This window comes from Amphibalanus amphitrite, unplaced genomic scaffold, assembly GCF_019059575.1.
Source record: "Amphibalanus amphitrite isolate SeventyFive unplaced genomic scaffold, NRLGWU_Aamphi_draft 001560F_arrow, whole genome shotgun sequence".
In the NCBI taxonomy this organism is placed as follows: domain Eukaryota; kingdom Metazoa; phylum Arthropoda; class Thecostraca; order Balanomorpha; family Balanidae; genus Amphibalanus; species Amphibalanus amphitrite.
This window is the reverse complement of record NW_024883053.1, coordinates 5,212-19,891: the sequence shown is the minus strand read 5'-3', so window position 1 is coordinate 19,891 and position 14,680 is coordinate 5,212. Positions and strand designations below refer to the sequence as shown.

Genomic DNA, 14,680 nt, shown 5'->3' with positions numbered 1-14,680 from the left:
CGAGGTGACAGTGCCGGGGGCGGCTGAGGGTTGGAAAGGGTCAGCCCGTGGTGTATTTGCCCAGCAGGGTTGCCAGTGGAGTGGGAAAAGTGTAATAATGTTAACCCTAACCATACGGCCGTCTGTCATGTCAGTCGTTACCCAAGTCAGCTAGGTTACTGCCTCTCAATCTATGTATGTATACCGTCCGAGACCGACCTCCCGTCCAATCCTCCATCCCATCCACACCTCCGTGTACATGGGCCGTTTATTGGGGGGACAGTCGGCGGGCAACGGACCCAGTCTCCCGGCACGAGCGACGCTTCGTCGTCTGACGCCGGTACCGACACCTGCAGACACGGCCCGTCGTGGAAAAACGACGCCACAAACCGGCGCGCCCACCCAGGGATTGAGCATTTGTCAGAGTGAACCACCGCATCGCAACACACATATGACGTCACCGGTGACGATCGGGTGACGTCATTAGGGCGGTAGACAGCTATTGGGAGAGAGGGGCAGCCTCCAGTCACCCGACCCACGGCCACACGCAATAACGGGCGAAGCGCGACATCGAACATATCCAACATGCCGGACATCATAAACTCTAGAATTATGAGTAACACCGTCAAACACCGTCGCAACGCTGAAACCGTCGCGCGGGGTACCACTGAGATTGTTTGACACGAGAATCTATCACCCAATCAACCATCACAGGGTAGTGACGCGATGACGTCATACATAACTACCAGCGTGAGGTCACGTCCACACCATTGCCTACATGGGTCATATCCTTGGCAGAGCACCATTCCCTTTAGTACGAGTTGAACGTATCCAAAGCGTCTCGGATACATTCTGAGCTTCCATGATACATTGCATTGTCTGCAAATAGCAAAGTTCTAACGGTTATCTATTTGGGTTGCACTGAAAGGTTTCAATCGATGTTGATATACTTGATAAATTAGGTACGCATCCTATTACCAGCTACATAGAAGCAAAACACATACCAGAAGAAACTATCTGCTCTAGCACGCTATATACAGCAATTCAACAGTGATTGTCGAAGGAAAGTACGGGCATTGACATAATTATTACGTCGTAATCAGTGCCAGCAGTATCGCATTGGGCACCATAGGGGGCCGACACAGATTGTTCATCTTTCATACACGTAAAGAGCTAAATACTCCCGTGGCAGTACACGGCCATCTGTTCATATGGTGATGGATACGCACTGTCATATACTCATCACTCACTCACATTAAAATAGCCTCTGAATCCGGCCGTCCATTGCACATTGCCACTCATCCGGCCGCCGCGCATCGATAGCACCTTCGTGGGCTCAGCCTTCGAACATGTTACAAAACTGATTGGGTATGAGACGGGTCAGGGTCATGAACCCTTTACCAGACCACAGATCGCTGCCCTGACGGCCGTCGGAGGTGGACTGGGTGGGGGTGGGGTGGGGATGGGGCAGTGGGGCGTGGGTCAACCCTAGCGGGTCACTGTCCGGCGCGGCGACGGGCTGTGAGCGGCACTGAGCGCCCGCGCCGCACCGCCGCGGCCGGCCGGGGCGGCAGCCGGCACCACTCACAGCCGACCAGGAGCGTCAGCCGACCGGGGCCGGCAGCCGACCCTCTCACAGCCGGCCGGGGGCGGCAGCCGGCGCCTCTCACAGCCGACCGGGAGCGGCAGCCGACCCTCTCACAGCCGGCCGGGGGCGGCAGCCGGCGCCTCTCACAGCCGGCCGGGAGCGGCAGCCGACCCTCTCACAGCCGGCCGGGGGCGGCAGCCGGTGCCTCTCACAGCCGACCGGGAGCGGCAGCCGACCCTCTCACAGCCGGCCGGGAGCGGCAGCCGACCCTCTCACAGCCGGCCGGGGGCGGCAGCGACCCACTCACACGTGCATGGTGAACGGCGGGGGCGGCGCCGGCTGCCGCGGCCCCTCTCAGATGTTGAATCCGGCGCCCGAGTGGACCGATAGCTGGTCGTGACAGCCGCGACTGCTGCCGGCACCGGCCGAGTCCCTGTGAACAGACACGGACACACGTGGCGTCAGGTGAGCAGAGCAGACAACGCCGGGGAGGGGGAGATGGAGAAACACATCGAGTGGGATTATTGAGACGGTCTGCAGTAATACCGGGAATGGATACCGGAAAATATTTCACGAGTACACCTCGGCGTTGCAGATAGTTCCGTTTGAACTCAGAAAATACTTAGCACGTAAGACATTCGCAAATGCAAAATGCAATCGAGCCTACATGACCAGCTTAAACAGTCCTGAGCATTTCGAGCATTTCCTGGCGGCAGCTTTGTCTCACACTTCTACCACGGTTCGGTCTGTCCAAATGACAGCCTCCTAAGTCAAACCGATCGCCACTACATCAGCTCCGACCCAGCGCTCGGTCAATGGTGACCCCGTTACGGAGACAGCCGTGTCATTACTCCAGTTCCGTCATCCTTTCCGGTGATACAGAGCTCCCAATTGGCTGTCGTCCCGGCGCGTGCCACCGCATCGACCATCCGAAGGCACGTTTCTCCACCGCGCACCGGCCGCGGAAAGATGCAGCGGAAGTCACCTACCGAGTACTGACAACATGCTGCACTGAGGTGACAGACTGAGGTCACGCCGTAACAATAGTAGACACAGACTAAAGTCAATCGTATCAACTATCAATGTAAAAGTCAATTACATAAAAGCGTCTGTGTGGTAAACCAACGGGATACCAGGCGTGCAACTGACAACCCGACAACAGCGTGCTAGCAGCCTATTCGTATGCTGATGCATCTTATCTTGCGGGCACAACTGCCGACGTTTGCAATATCAAATATCCATGTCAAGTCATTTGATTTTCCAGCGCCCAGCTCCTAGAAGTCGTCGAAATGAAGTGCTGATAGATGGTCAACAAATCGTCGGAAATCTCATTTTGATGTCACATCTTGTTAGTATTTCATCAACAGAGATCGTCGCCTCGGAAGCCATCGGAGACTGTTGATTTGGTGCAGCGGGAGCCTCCCGATTATAATGGCTGACCGAACAGATGTTCATCCGACAGACCAGACCAGTGAGTCGGACAAATCAGACAGGCCACAGGCAGCCACCCAGCCAGCCAGTCAGCCACAAACAGTGTATTACAGCAAAGTACAGTACAGTAGACGAAACAAAGAAGATACCAGACGGCAGACATTGCTGGGCTCATCGAACGCAAGTGCACGAGTTGGCGCTATAGGTAGCTGCTAGCATCTTTCACGTAGGAACATTTTTCACAAACCGATAGACGACGAAATTGAGTCTGTCAGCTGGATGAAGCCAATTACACTCGCATGGAACTAATACACGATTGACAGAAGTTTTATGATATGACATGGCACAGCTGTTAGCAGTAAAACATCGAGAAACTCCATAACCTCAATAACCTTATACGATCCCGAGGCCAAGGTCACGCGGCTGGTCTTTATCGTTGGTGACAACTGAGTGATTAGGTACTGAGTTATCGGTAGTTTATATTATCGGTCATATAATCAATATTTTAGGATAAATAAGCTTGCGATCTTGGGAACAATAATTGATGGTATCGTGTATAAAATAATTAATAACTATTATGACCACCGACAGCATGAAACTGAGGTCTGAGTCAATGCAATTTTTCCTATGCTCAATCAACATTTCCCCGAAATATTCAATGGATGCGTTTTTGAGTGAGGTAGGTACAATATTTCACCTTGAAAATAAATATATTTTTTCTGAGGAACAAGGAACACTGCGGCTGCAATAAAAATGGTTGTAATAAAAAACCAACCAATTTTTATGAAGTATGACCACTCTTACAGGGTGTGTCATCGTTGCCTTCGAATCATTCATAGATCACTGAGACTATGGATTGAAACAGGGTCTGGCATCTGTCATGGCTGCCCTCGGACGTCAGTGTGACCTCAGCCTACAAACCCACCATCAGTTGATCGGTTCAATCCTTCGACCGTCACCCCTGTTATCGGTATATTCACATCAACGGGAATATTGGTGGACAGGGATCGGCAGGAGGTAGGTATAGTGCAGGACTTTCGGCAAATGAATAAACCTGCCCGATCCAGAGCGATGAGCAAACTCAGTGCCGAGAGTCAGCGCCCTGTTCATGGCCCAGCTCCAACGGCCAACAAACATCAGCGCCTTGCTTGGACTACCGACATAACATCAGTGCTATGTCAGGTGCAGTGGATACCGGTCTGACCGGAAGACCAATAGCCAGCACCCTGTGTAACAATACATCAGAGCCCATGGCCTGGCCCACTGACCGAGCACCGGTGTTCTGTCTGAGCCTGCAACGGCCCAGTGAATTACACGACTCGCAGCTGGGCCGACCCCCACTGACGATGAACCCGTAGTCCTGCTCACCACTCAGCTCCGCCCCGCTGGCAACTGCTGGGTGGAAACCCTGGTCTTCACTGAAGTCTCTTTCAAATAGTAGTCTTCAGAGGTCGCTCTGTGAATAGTCCAGCTCTGCCCTAAGGTTCACAGGCCCATTCCATTACGCTTGGTAACCTGATTCAGTGCTTTTCTCCCTCCCCTCAACAGGGCGGCCCATGACATCAAACGTCCCCTGGTAGCAACGGCGTCTGCCCAGAAGCATGCACCCATCTGATTTCCGGGCACGCTGTCGCCGATGACAAGTGTCATGACCGCGCTACTGATGACGGCGCGGCTGCCAATTCTGCGTAACGGAGCGAGCGCGCTGCCCGCGGCCCGAACCCATCACGCTCGGGGGCTCCCGGCACTCACTCTGACCGCAGCGCGGCCTGCACATGACAGGCCGGTCGCCGCCCGACAGCGGAATTCCGATGAATATATGGCTGCGGTTAGGCTGGACGGGGGTGGTGAACCGGCAGCGTGCGCGGTCGGGTGAGCGGCAGGGCGGGGGCGGGGGCGGGGGCGGGGGCGGGCACAGCGGTCGTTGCAGTGCGGCGGTGCCAGAGAGCTGTGCCGCGCCGGCCGCGCCCATCTGGTCGCGGCTCTGCAGGGTAATCCTCTACTTAGTGTGCATAGCGCGCAGTATGAACGGCCGCCCGGCCGGCCAGCTCGGATGGATCAGCGGAGATGGGCCACAGTTCCGCCGGGCAGCTGGGACCGCCGCGCTCCGCGCTCAGAGCCAGTCAGTCAGTGCCGAGCGAGTTAGAGTCGGTTAGAGATCCACCGCCAGAGTCAGTCAGAGTCGCCGTCAGTGTCAGTCACCGTCAGAGCCAGTCAATATGTGCCGAGAGAGTCAAAGTCAGTCAGAGAGTTACCGCCGGAGTCAGCAAGAGGGGTCAGAGCTACAGAGTCATAGGATTCCTGTCCAACTGTCAGGGGATCACCGCCAGACTGTTCAAGGATTACTGTTCGCACAAGGATAGCCCACGAAAAAAGAGCAATATTCAGGGGGCGACAGTATCGTCTTGAAGTATATCCACGCTTACCCGTGGCGTCAGACTGCCCCGCAGGGTGCCGTGGATCTGAGGCTTCCCCCCCCCCCTCCGTAGCCCCTCCCCGGCCGGCTCCATAACGTCTCCGGCTCCATAACGTCTGACCGAGTCCGAGCGTCCCCGGCCGGGCGGGGCTGTCGCGCCGTGACCAGAATCCCGGCCCGCCCAGCGCTGGCCACGGACGATAAGCAAACGACTGTGCTTTGGGGTCGGGATCGGAACGGCGCCACAGATGGGTGTCATTTTGAACGTCACTGCTTCGATCGCCCCCAAGTTCTGCCGCGCAGCTGGTCAACACGAACAGCAGCGGTCGCCCACTCCTCAAGCACAGTTGCAGCGGATAAACGCGTACCCGCCGTACTGGGACGCCCAGTTGCAATGACGGAGGGAACCACACTCCATGGAGGGATTCGACACTGGCACTATTGTAGAGCGGATAGCCTCAACGGACACCACAGCCGATTTGACAGCAGATTCAACAACGGGTAGTCATTCCGATAACCAATTTGACACCAATGTTGACAGAAGGTGGTCATTCTGACAACATCATCAATAGCAGGTGACTGTTTGGACTGTAAAGTTGACACAGACATATGCGGCTCACACTATTCATAGGCATGTCTGAGAGGACGTCTGAGAGCCGACCCGGTCCGTCGTTTGTCGTCGGTCAGCTCCGGTCGACCCACTCCATCACGCTGCCACCTCGCCAGTCGCGCTCTACCGAATTACCTTAGCATTTTAATCTCGTTTGTCTCCGGTCGGCGGTGTAAGCCGACCGACCCGGGCGTCACCCGCCTTGTCCCCGGCTGAGAGCGGACGCTTAGTGCAGCCAGCGACTTACGGCCTGGGTGTTGCAGAGGTGGGTAAATGCGAACGGGACGGAGATGGAGATAGGGGAAGGATGGGAGATACGTTTTTGAGACGAGAAGGAGCAGGATGGAGACAGGCGGAGTCGGCAACTGAACGGATATGGAAATAACGGGGCTCGAGATGCATGTAGAATGGAGCCGGAACGAAGGCGTGTCAAGGTAACAAAAGAGGAAGTGACAAAGACGTGTCAAAGATAAATAAAGATAAATGAGACAGCAGGATAAAGTTGAGAAGGATAATACTTGGAGGCTGGACAGGCCGGGGAGAGAAAACGGATACGATGACGGAATGGAGACGGAGACGGAATGGAGACGGAACAGAGACGGGGCGAAGAGAACACGGAAACAGAACGGAGACGGAATGGAGACGTAACGGAGACGGAATGGAGACGGATTGGAGACGGTGCGGAGACGGAACGGAGACGGGACGGAGACGGGACGGAGACGGGACGGAGACGGGACGGAGACGGGACGGAGACGGACATTGATATGTGGTAGTGGGTATCAGCGGTCGCAGGGAAGCCCGAGTGTGACCACCAGGGCTGCGGCTGAGTGACACCTGCGCCATGGCTGGCGATGGGCCGTCAGCAGCAACGACCGAGGTCGCACTAAGATCGCGATAGCATTTACGCCACATGCCAGTTGAATTTCGCTCACGCGCTAAAAATGTTTCACTTCGCTTTGCCACGCCACTTTTCATTAGCTTTCCATTTCTCGCACACTGTCAGTTGCGGATTCGAAACAGAGACCAGCTAAAATGGGTTTCTTCAGCCGCAATCTCTGCACGTCACCATGCTTTGCTGTTTCTGTCACTGTGAGATGCGCTCTGTACTTTTCCATTAACCCGCGCCCTGCTGGGGGTCCTGGATTTCCACGCCCTGCTGGGGGGGTGTTTGAACACCCCCCCTTGTAACTCGGCTCCTGGGCCACGTAGCGATACGCGGAAGGCGGCGTTCGAAAGAGCGTAAAAAATAATGACGAAATCACTTCGGTCAATTTTTTGGTCAGGTCAAAGGTCAGGTCACCAGAGGTCATTGAAGGCAAAATTTCGCCGATTTCCAGGTCGAATGTCAAAAATTTCCAAGAAGCCAACGCATAACTCGGGAACCAATAGAGCTACAGCGCCGCGGAAAAGCGCATTCGATAGCCCTATTAACGCCCTTTCTGAGTAAGTCTCTCAGATTTGACCTAACGTCAACGGTTTTGCCTGCAGGAGGCAAAAACGGCAAAAATAGCCGATTTTTTCGAAAACAGTTTTTTCTGCAATAACTTTTGACCCAAGCCTTGTACGAGCTTACTTTTACCGGCATCGTGTTCCTCTCGTCAAGACGCATCGAATGAACTATAACTTGACCTTGAAAGGTCAACTTGAAAATTTGACCTCAGGTCAAGGTCATGACCTGACCGGAAAGGGTCATGTTGCATATCAGTCGATCCGTATCGTCGAGCTGAACACATCTAAGGCGTTTTCATCGCTCTAGCATGCCTCTATCAAAAGTTATTTGCGAAAAACTGTTAGATACCATTCGTGACCTAAGATGACCTCAGGGCATAAACAAGGGTCACGGACACCATTTTCAAGTTCAGTGTGTCTAAACCACTTGTAATTCGGTGTTTGGGAGTGTTTATAATGTCTTTCATCCAAAAGAGGCGCATTTCATTTTTCTCCCATTGACTTATAATGGGGAGGTCGCAAAATTGACCTGACCTTAGGTCATCGATATCAAAATTCTGAGATATACATTTTGTACATGCTATTGCTCTTAGCAATCGCTGAAAGTTTCAAAGCGATCGGTCACTCGGTGTAGCTGTGACAGACATTGAAAGTTTTTATGAGGTGAGGTCACTTCAAGTGACCTGGTGACCTGACCTTGAATGACCTTGGTCTGAAATTTTCACAACATGTGTAGAATTGATGTATGATAATGTGTACCAAAAACGGCGGCGCTCCGCGCCGCCGTTTTTGAGATATTCGCGAAAAACCACAAGGGGGTGTTCAAACACCCCCCCCCAGCAGGGCGCGGGTTAATGAGACTATTGCAACGGGCCCACGGTAGCTGCCAGGTAACCGGCTCAGCAGCGCCTACACTGCAGCTGGAAACGAGAGAGAGAGAGAGAGCACCGCGCCGCGGGCCACCCATCCTTCCAGCCGACCCCGCTCCCGGAGACTGCGAAATGTCATCCAGCCGGGCAGCCAACTTCCCAGCAACGAGTTTTAGACCGGCTTACTGTGAGAGCAGCCGAGCCGCGCGATGCTTTGAGTTTTACTAAAATGTAAGTCGGGGATTGCGATGCATTGGACTTGAGCTCAATCTCCGGAAATCGCGAGGGAGACTTTCCGCTTTTTACACCCTTTGAAGTATCCCTCGATACATCTAACTCACGCAAATAGTTGTTCGGTCAAGCGGATGACAGATGAGACTAGATGATCGGAAAACGGCACAAATATCCCGTTGGCATTGGTGGTGCGACTGCCGTCGCTATGTACCGCCGCGGACCCTATTGAACTGGGCCGGCCAATATAGGCCACTATCGGTGCTGATCTGGCTATCAGTCATACAGCCGGCGAGCGCTGCCCGATGGGCTCTGACCATTTCGGACCGGCTCACCCGCCCTGTATCGCCAATGGGACGCGGCTGCAACACATGGGTAAATCCCGGACACCGACGTTGATGGCGCCGAGCCAGCACAGTTATGGGTCATTTTGCAAAGGAGCCTGAACAGTTATTGGACCGAGCAGGCAGACGACGCGACACCAACGCTCCAGGGGGGGGGGGGGGGCAAAGGTCACAGGGGGACCCAGGGGGAGGGATGGGGGGCACAGAGGGCCGGCCCGTCGGCTCAGCGCAATGATGCATCCCACGTCCAGGTGGTCGGTAACAGCATTAGCTGGCGCCATTACCTCCCGTTTCGCCGTTTCTTTTGTCTTTTGCTGCTCCATTAGGCCGTATAATGGACGGGCGGTAATGCCTCGGCGCTGGCCGAGACGACGGCGGAATAACTTAGGCGAGGATTTTTGGTGTGCATCTGGAGAATGCCATGCCCTGGCGCCTAACGAAGACATGGATAGTTCCATTGACTGGGGACTGGGAATCTACATATGTATAAAACAGCTGTACAGATGCCACCCTATGACGATAATTGAACGAATGCGTGAGCGTTAGCCCATGGGGATTGGATTCTGCACATGTCTGCAAATTACAAAACAAAAAAATATGGGAATATTTATCTGACATACCAAAGATTGGTCCTGTCGGTTATGACATTTTTTAGAGGCCCTAATGCTGATAAGGGGTTGAGTGGCATCATACTACAGTGCTAGATTAGTTTTAAAGGCCACAACGAGACAATTCATTGAAACAAAGAAGGCAACCGCAATACAGGCTTTCGTTGTATAACAGCAGAGAAGTGCTGCTGCGCCAAAAGCTGACACTGCAGGTGAGGGAATATTACAGCACAGACGGCGGCAACGATCCAATAGAATGAAGTGGCGTGGTATCTGTACTCACGGCAGCTAGGAACCGTCTAGTGTCGGTAAGCTAGGTAGAAAAGGTCCGTCTAGTGTTGATTCTCGCAGTAAAAAGGAGCGATGTGTTGTCGGATACTCACAGTAAGGAGGAGCGATATAGTGTCAGTACTCACAGAAAGAAGGAGCGGCGAGCTGCCAGTACTCACGGCAGGTAGGAGCGGTACAGTGCTGGTACTCACGGCAGGTAGAAGCGATACAGCAGTACTCACGGCAGGTAGAAGCGATACAGCAGTACTCACGGCAGGTAGGAGCGGTGCAGCGACGGGTACGAGTGGAACGTCTCCTCCTCGACGCTGTCCCTGCGGCTACAGGCCGACTCGGAGCGCCGCGGCCGCAGGCTGGACCGCCGGTCGTCGCCGGGGGGTGGCCCGCCGTGGTGAGCGCCGCCCACGCCGCCGTAGTTGCAGCAGAGCACGTCGAGCGCCGCCCGCCGCAGGCCGCGGTGCAGGATAAGAAACAGCGCCGGGTTGACGAACGAGTGCACGAAGGCGATATGCAGGGTCACCTCGTGGGGCAGACCGGCGCGCCGCCCTGACGGCAGCAGGGAGAAGCCTGGCCGATACGTCAACCGGACACCGGCACACTGACACTCGGAGACACACGCGTACACGCACACGCACAGACAGACGAGGTGAACGTGAACAGCATGGCCTCCCTTCACTGGCGCACCCTACGAAGGACACAAAGTATGGTGTCACAATTGAAACAGTTGTAAGAACTTCCCGAGCTCGTAACCTGCACAATAAACATTCACCAAATTGCCAGTCCCCTAGCCTTACGCTATCATTTGGTTCAACATTGCAAAACTTACGCTATCATTTGGTTCAACATTGCTTTGTAAATGATAGATAATTGTACCGCTGCATAGATTTACCTTTTTCCACTATCCTTCGGGACAGTAGGGTAGTGCAGGTCCGATACAACCCCGGGGGTCATCAGGAGCGGCTGGGTGACACGGCCCACTGGCAGCCACCCAGCTGAGGTGGCGCCGGGTACAGGGCCAACCAGAGACGCTCCATCGCACAGGGCGGCTCCATAACACCCACGTTACCAAGTACAGGACAGAATGCTGTCAAAATGACATTCACTCAGATGTGGAGTGCAACGTAACAGAACTGGCTAGGGTTTGCGGCTGGCTCTTGCGATGCCGTACAACTTTGTTAGCTCGCAAAAACACTCTCTAATGGGAGCCACTTCCGCAGTGACAAACATATTTTGTTGGGCTGAGCTCGAGTGTGCCGTGAAGGGAGGAAGCCGCTGTCCGGTTTGGGGCCGTTCAATGGCTGGCTTTTTATAGAGCTGTGTCAGACGCAATGTTTGGAGGTTAGCTCGGGAGAGAGAGAGAGAGAGAGAGAGAGAGAGAGAGAGAGAGAGAGAGAGAGAGAGAGAGAGGGAGAGGGAGATGGAGAGGGAGGAGAGAGTGACAGAGGAAGAGAGAGAAAGAGAGAGAAAGAGGAGAGACAGAGAGCTAGGAGAGACAGAGAGCTAGGAGAGAGAGAGAGAGAGAGAGAGAGAGAGAGAGAGAGAGAGAGAGAGAGAGAGAGAGAGAGAGAGAGAGAGAGAGAGAGAGAGAGAGAGACTGAGAGAGAGAGAGAGAGAGAGAGAGAGAGAGAGAGAGAGAGAGAGAGAGAGAGAGAGAGAGAGAGAGAGAGAGACAGAGACAGAGAGAGACAGAGAGAGACAGAGAGACAGAGAGAGACAGAGAGAGAGAGAGAGAGAGAGAGAGAGAGAGAGAGAGAGAGAGAGAGAGAGAGAGAGAGAGAGAGAGAGAGAGAGAGAGAGAGAGAGAGAGAGAGAGAGAGAGAGAGAGAGAGAGAGAGAGAGAGACGGAGAGAGAGAGAGAGGACGGAGAGAGAGAGAGAGACAGAGAGAGAGAGAGAGAGAGAGAGAGAGAGAGAGAGAGAGAGAGAGAGAGAGAGAGAGAGAGAGAGAGAGAGAGAGAGAGAGAGAGGAGAGAGAGAGAGAGAGAGAGAGAGAGAGAGAGAGAAAGAGAGAGAGGGAGGGAGAAAGAACATTGAGACACGTCGGTATATGAGAGGAGAACGAGGGCTAATGTTGCCGGCTGCAAATTTATAGTCCTCTGGCGCGCTTAAATTCGAACAGCATTCAGCCAGTAGCAATGTATTTGACTTGAAAGTGGAACGTTTAGGCTTTCTAGGCGTACCTATCTTCGTCTTAGGAGCAGAGCTAATGAAACACAGCATTCGCACGGTTGAAATAACGCTCTGTCTCGCTGCCAAAAGCCTTCACCAGAGCTACCACAATAACATCAGCTCAAGTGATCATAGCTGGCTGATGAGAAGTGGTCGTAATTTGTCGCCAGACGCCCGGCGCTGCCTCCCGTCCGCGCCGCGGCCGCTCTGGTCGGCTGGGAGGCTCTCAGTTCTCACCCGAACCCGCGCTCCCACCCGACTCGAGCGAGCGAGCGAGCGAGACTGCAGTTCGTTTCTCACTGCGTGGCCCTAGTTACTCTCATACCAGCAGTCGCCAGTCAGTCGTGGAGAGCGCGAGCCTGGACCACTCACCATACAGCCCCACGACTCGGTTGGCCGGTCAGGCCTGCAATCAGTTCTCACCTTTGTCCCGTGCCCCGTCTCACCCCGCTCTCACGCTCTCTCTCTCTCGGTCGGGGTTCTCACCTCCGGGCCGTGCCAGTGTGACCAGGAACAGCGGCCCCCAGAACACCAGGTACGCGATCACAATGACGACGAACATCTTCACTCGCTCCACGCCCTCTCGCTCCATCCGCTGGATGTGCGTACTGACGCGGCGCCGGTCCCTACCAAACGGAACAGAACAGTCAGCTCAGCGGTCTCTGAGTCCCTGCAGGCGTCTGAGGCGTTCAGCAGATGTCAGACCTAGACGTCTGATACTCCCAAACGATAAAAAGATGGAGATAACACTAAACGCAGAAACATCGGCGTTTATATGTAAATCTGAGACGGATTTATTTTATTCGAGATCACAATCATAGCAGCGTTGATCGGAAATTTCGCAGCCAGTGAGCAGGCTGGTACTGAGTTATTTGGTTGCCATTGGGTGGCTCAGTTGTGAGCAGTTCTTATCAGTCATTGATTCCAGTTCATCAGTCAGTGACTGGCCTTTGGACTATCGAATCATCAGGCATCATGATATAGCCACCATCCACAATCACTGAAAACAGCCATCAGGTAATGGCTATGCTATTACTGCGCTGATCATGATCCGTGGACAACCAATGGTCCTCGTCAGTCACCGGGCAAATGCCATTGTAAATAATTGGTCAACATATATCAACAGGTCCAGTACGTCAATAAATGATTCAATAATGACAGCCAGCGAGCATTAGTGATCCATGAAGAAGATCAGTAAAACATATAATTGTAACTATAATCTATATCCACATGCCTCGGACCATCTGAGCTCCCTGTCGCTGACCACCGGCGGACCGCCGTTCCGTGCCCGTCGTCACCAGTCCCAGCCCGTACCGCAGTGCTGTGCAGCCCAGCGGCACCGCTCAGCGAACCAGCCATTAGCTGAGTCGGCGCGGCTAATAAGGCCCGTTTGGACGACCATTTGAGGGACCAAATCTGGCGCACTCGGGCGCCGTAATGAAATCTCAGACTCTGTACCCGACGCCGTTTACGAGGTAAACGGCAGAGTCTCTATCAGGACAGAGTGGGATAACTAACACTGCAGCTGGAAGGTCACAGTCGGAAGTGCCGTGGATATGTCGACAAAAGCTTGATGCAGATGTCGATTAAATACGTAAAGAGGCCTAAGTTGAAAGAATCCAAGAAATGCATTGCAATCCAATGATGGTCAGAAAAGTATGCTGTGTGAATTGTCAGCGTTGCAAGGCTGCGATATTTTTGGAGAGTGCAAAAGTTCATGCATGACGTCATAGGTCAGTGATCTGACATGATGGCCTGAAAATGCAAGCAGCGCTAAAACTTCTGATTGAACCAAAGGTCAGAGTTTCTATCGAACAAAAGGCTTATTTTCTTATGGCATGCCACACAAATTCACAATTTCAGCTATCTTTAACGAGATAGCGAACCTTAGCCTGGAAGGAGTAACAACACAGACTTGCGTCAAACATCTCCATCGTTTGTGTGAAATAGCGTGCACGGATGAGAAAAGTGACGACTAATTGAAGACATGAATTCCGTTAACTTCTATTGAGCCAGGTTTTAAGTCGGTAGCCAGGTTTCAATGCAACGTGCAGCTGATGATAGCAGCCATAATGCCATAGGCACGCAATGAAAATACAAGCAATAGAATCCACATGACATCAGTACCGGCGGAACACCTTCAATTAGGGGGGGGGGGGCACTGCCGACTTTTGGTCCCATTCTTTCCGTGCAAAGCCCATAGGGTTAATGTTAAAATGTCAAAATCAAAGGGGGGCACGGTGCCCCGGTGCCCTCCCCACTCCGCCGCCTATGCATGACATTCAGGTGGTCCTTTCCATTTCATCTTGGTTCCATGTAGGGCTCTGTAAAAGTGAAGTGATGCCAACCATTCACTGCCTGATGGCAGTTTTCGGGCAAATGTACAGTCCACGAAGCCGTAGGTACCTAATAGGATTTCTTCGTAGTGGTTCTGATCAGGTGCATTGAGATTTAGCATTCCAATGTAAATGTTAGGGGAGAGCGGGGAGAGTTGTATCATGTCCAAGTTGTATCAGGGCGAATTGTGCGAAACTTATCCAATTGATGGCGCTCGTGACACGACCAGCCGACGAGGTTTTCCGGGCGCCATCTTTCCCTGTTCTGTCGTGTGGCTGGGTGGACGCGTCTCGAGGTGAGAGCCGATTTTATGTTTTTTTAATGTCATTCTAAAAAAATAAGTTGCAAGAAAATGTGTGTTT

General features: G+C 53.3%; 1 protein-coding gene across 1 annotated transcript; it reads right to left on the bottom strand.

Annotated features, from left to right (window-relative positions):
• Positions 1–231: 231 nt before the first annotated feature.
• LOC122373838 (sphingosine 1-phosphate receptor 4-like) lies at positions 232–12,955 on the bottom strand. The gene is made up of 4 exons (XM_043352214.1): positions 12,930–12,955; positions 12,468–12,607; positions 10,068–10,380; positions 232–2,000 (listed from the first exon to the last, which is right to left on the bottom strand). Exons 1-4 carry the CDS (start codon positions 12,953–12,955, stop codon positions 1,922–1,924), a joined length of 558 nt encoding a protein of 185 aa, XP_043208149.1. The 3' UTR covers positions 232–1,921.
• Between the last annotated feature and the right edge of the window lie 1,725 nt (positions 12,956–14,680).

Coding starts and splice junctions, on each gene's coding strand:
- LOC122373838 (XM_043352214.1), bottom strand. CDS start 12,955: ATGCCTGATGATTCGATAGTCCAAAG. Junction 12,608..12,929: donor GATGATTCGATAGTCCAAAG/GCCAGTCACTGA, acceptor TCCGTTTGGTAG/GGACCGGCGCCGCGTCAGTA. Junction 10,381..12,467: donor CACACTGGCACGGCCCGGAG/GTGAGAACCCCG, acceptor CGTATCGGCCAG/GCTTCTCCCTGCTGCCGTCA.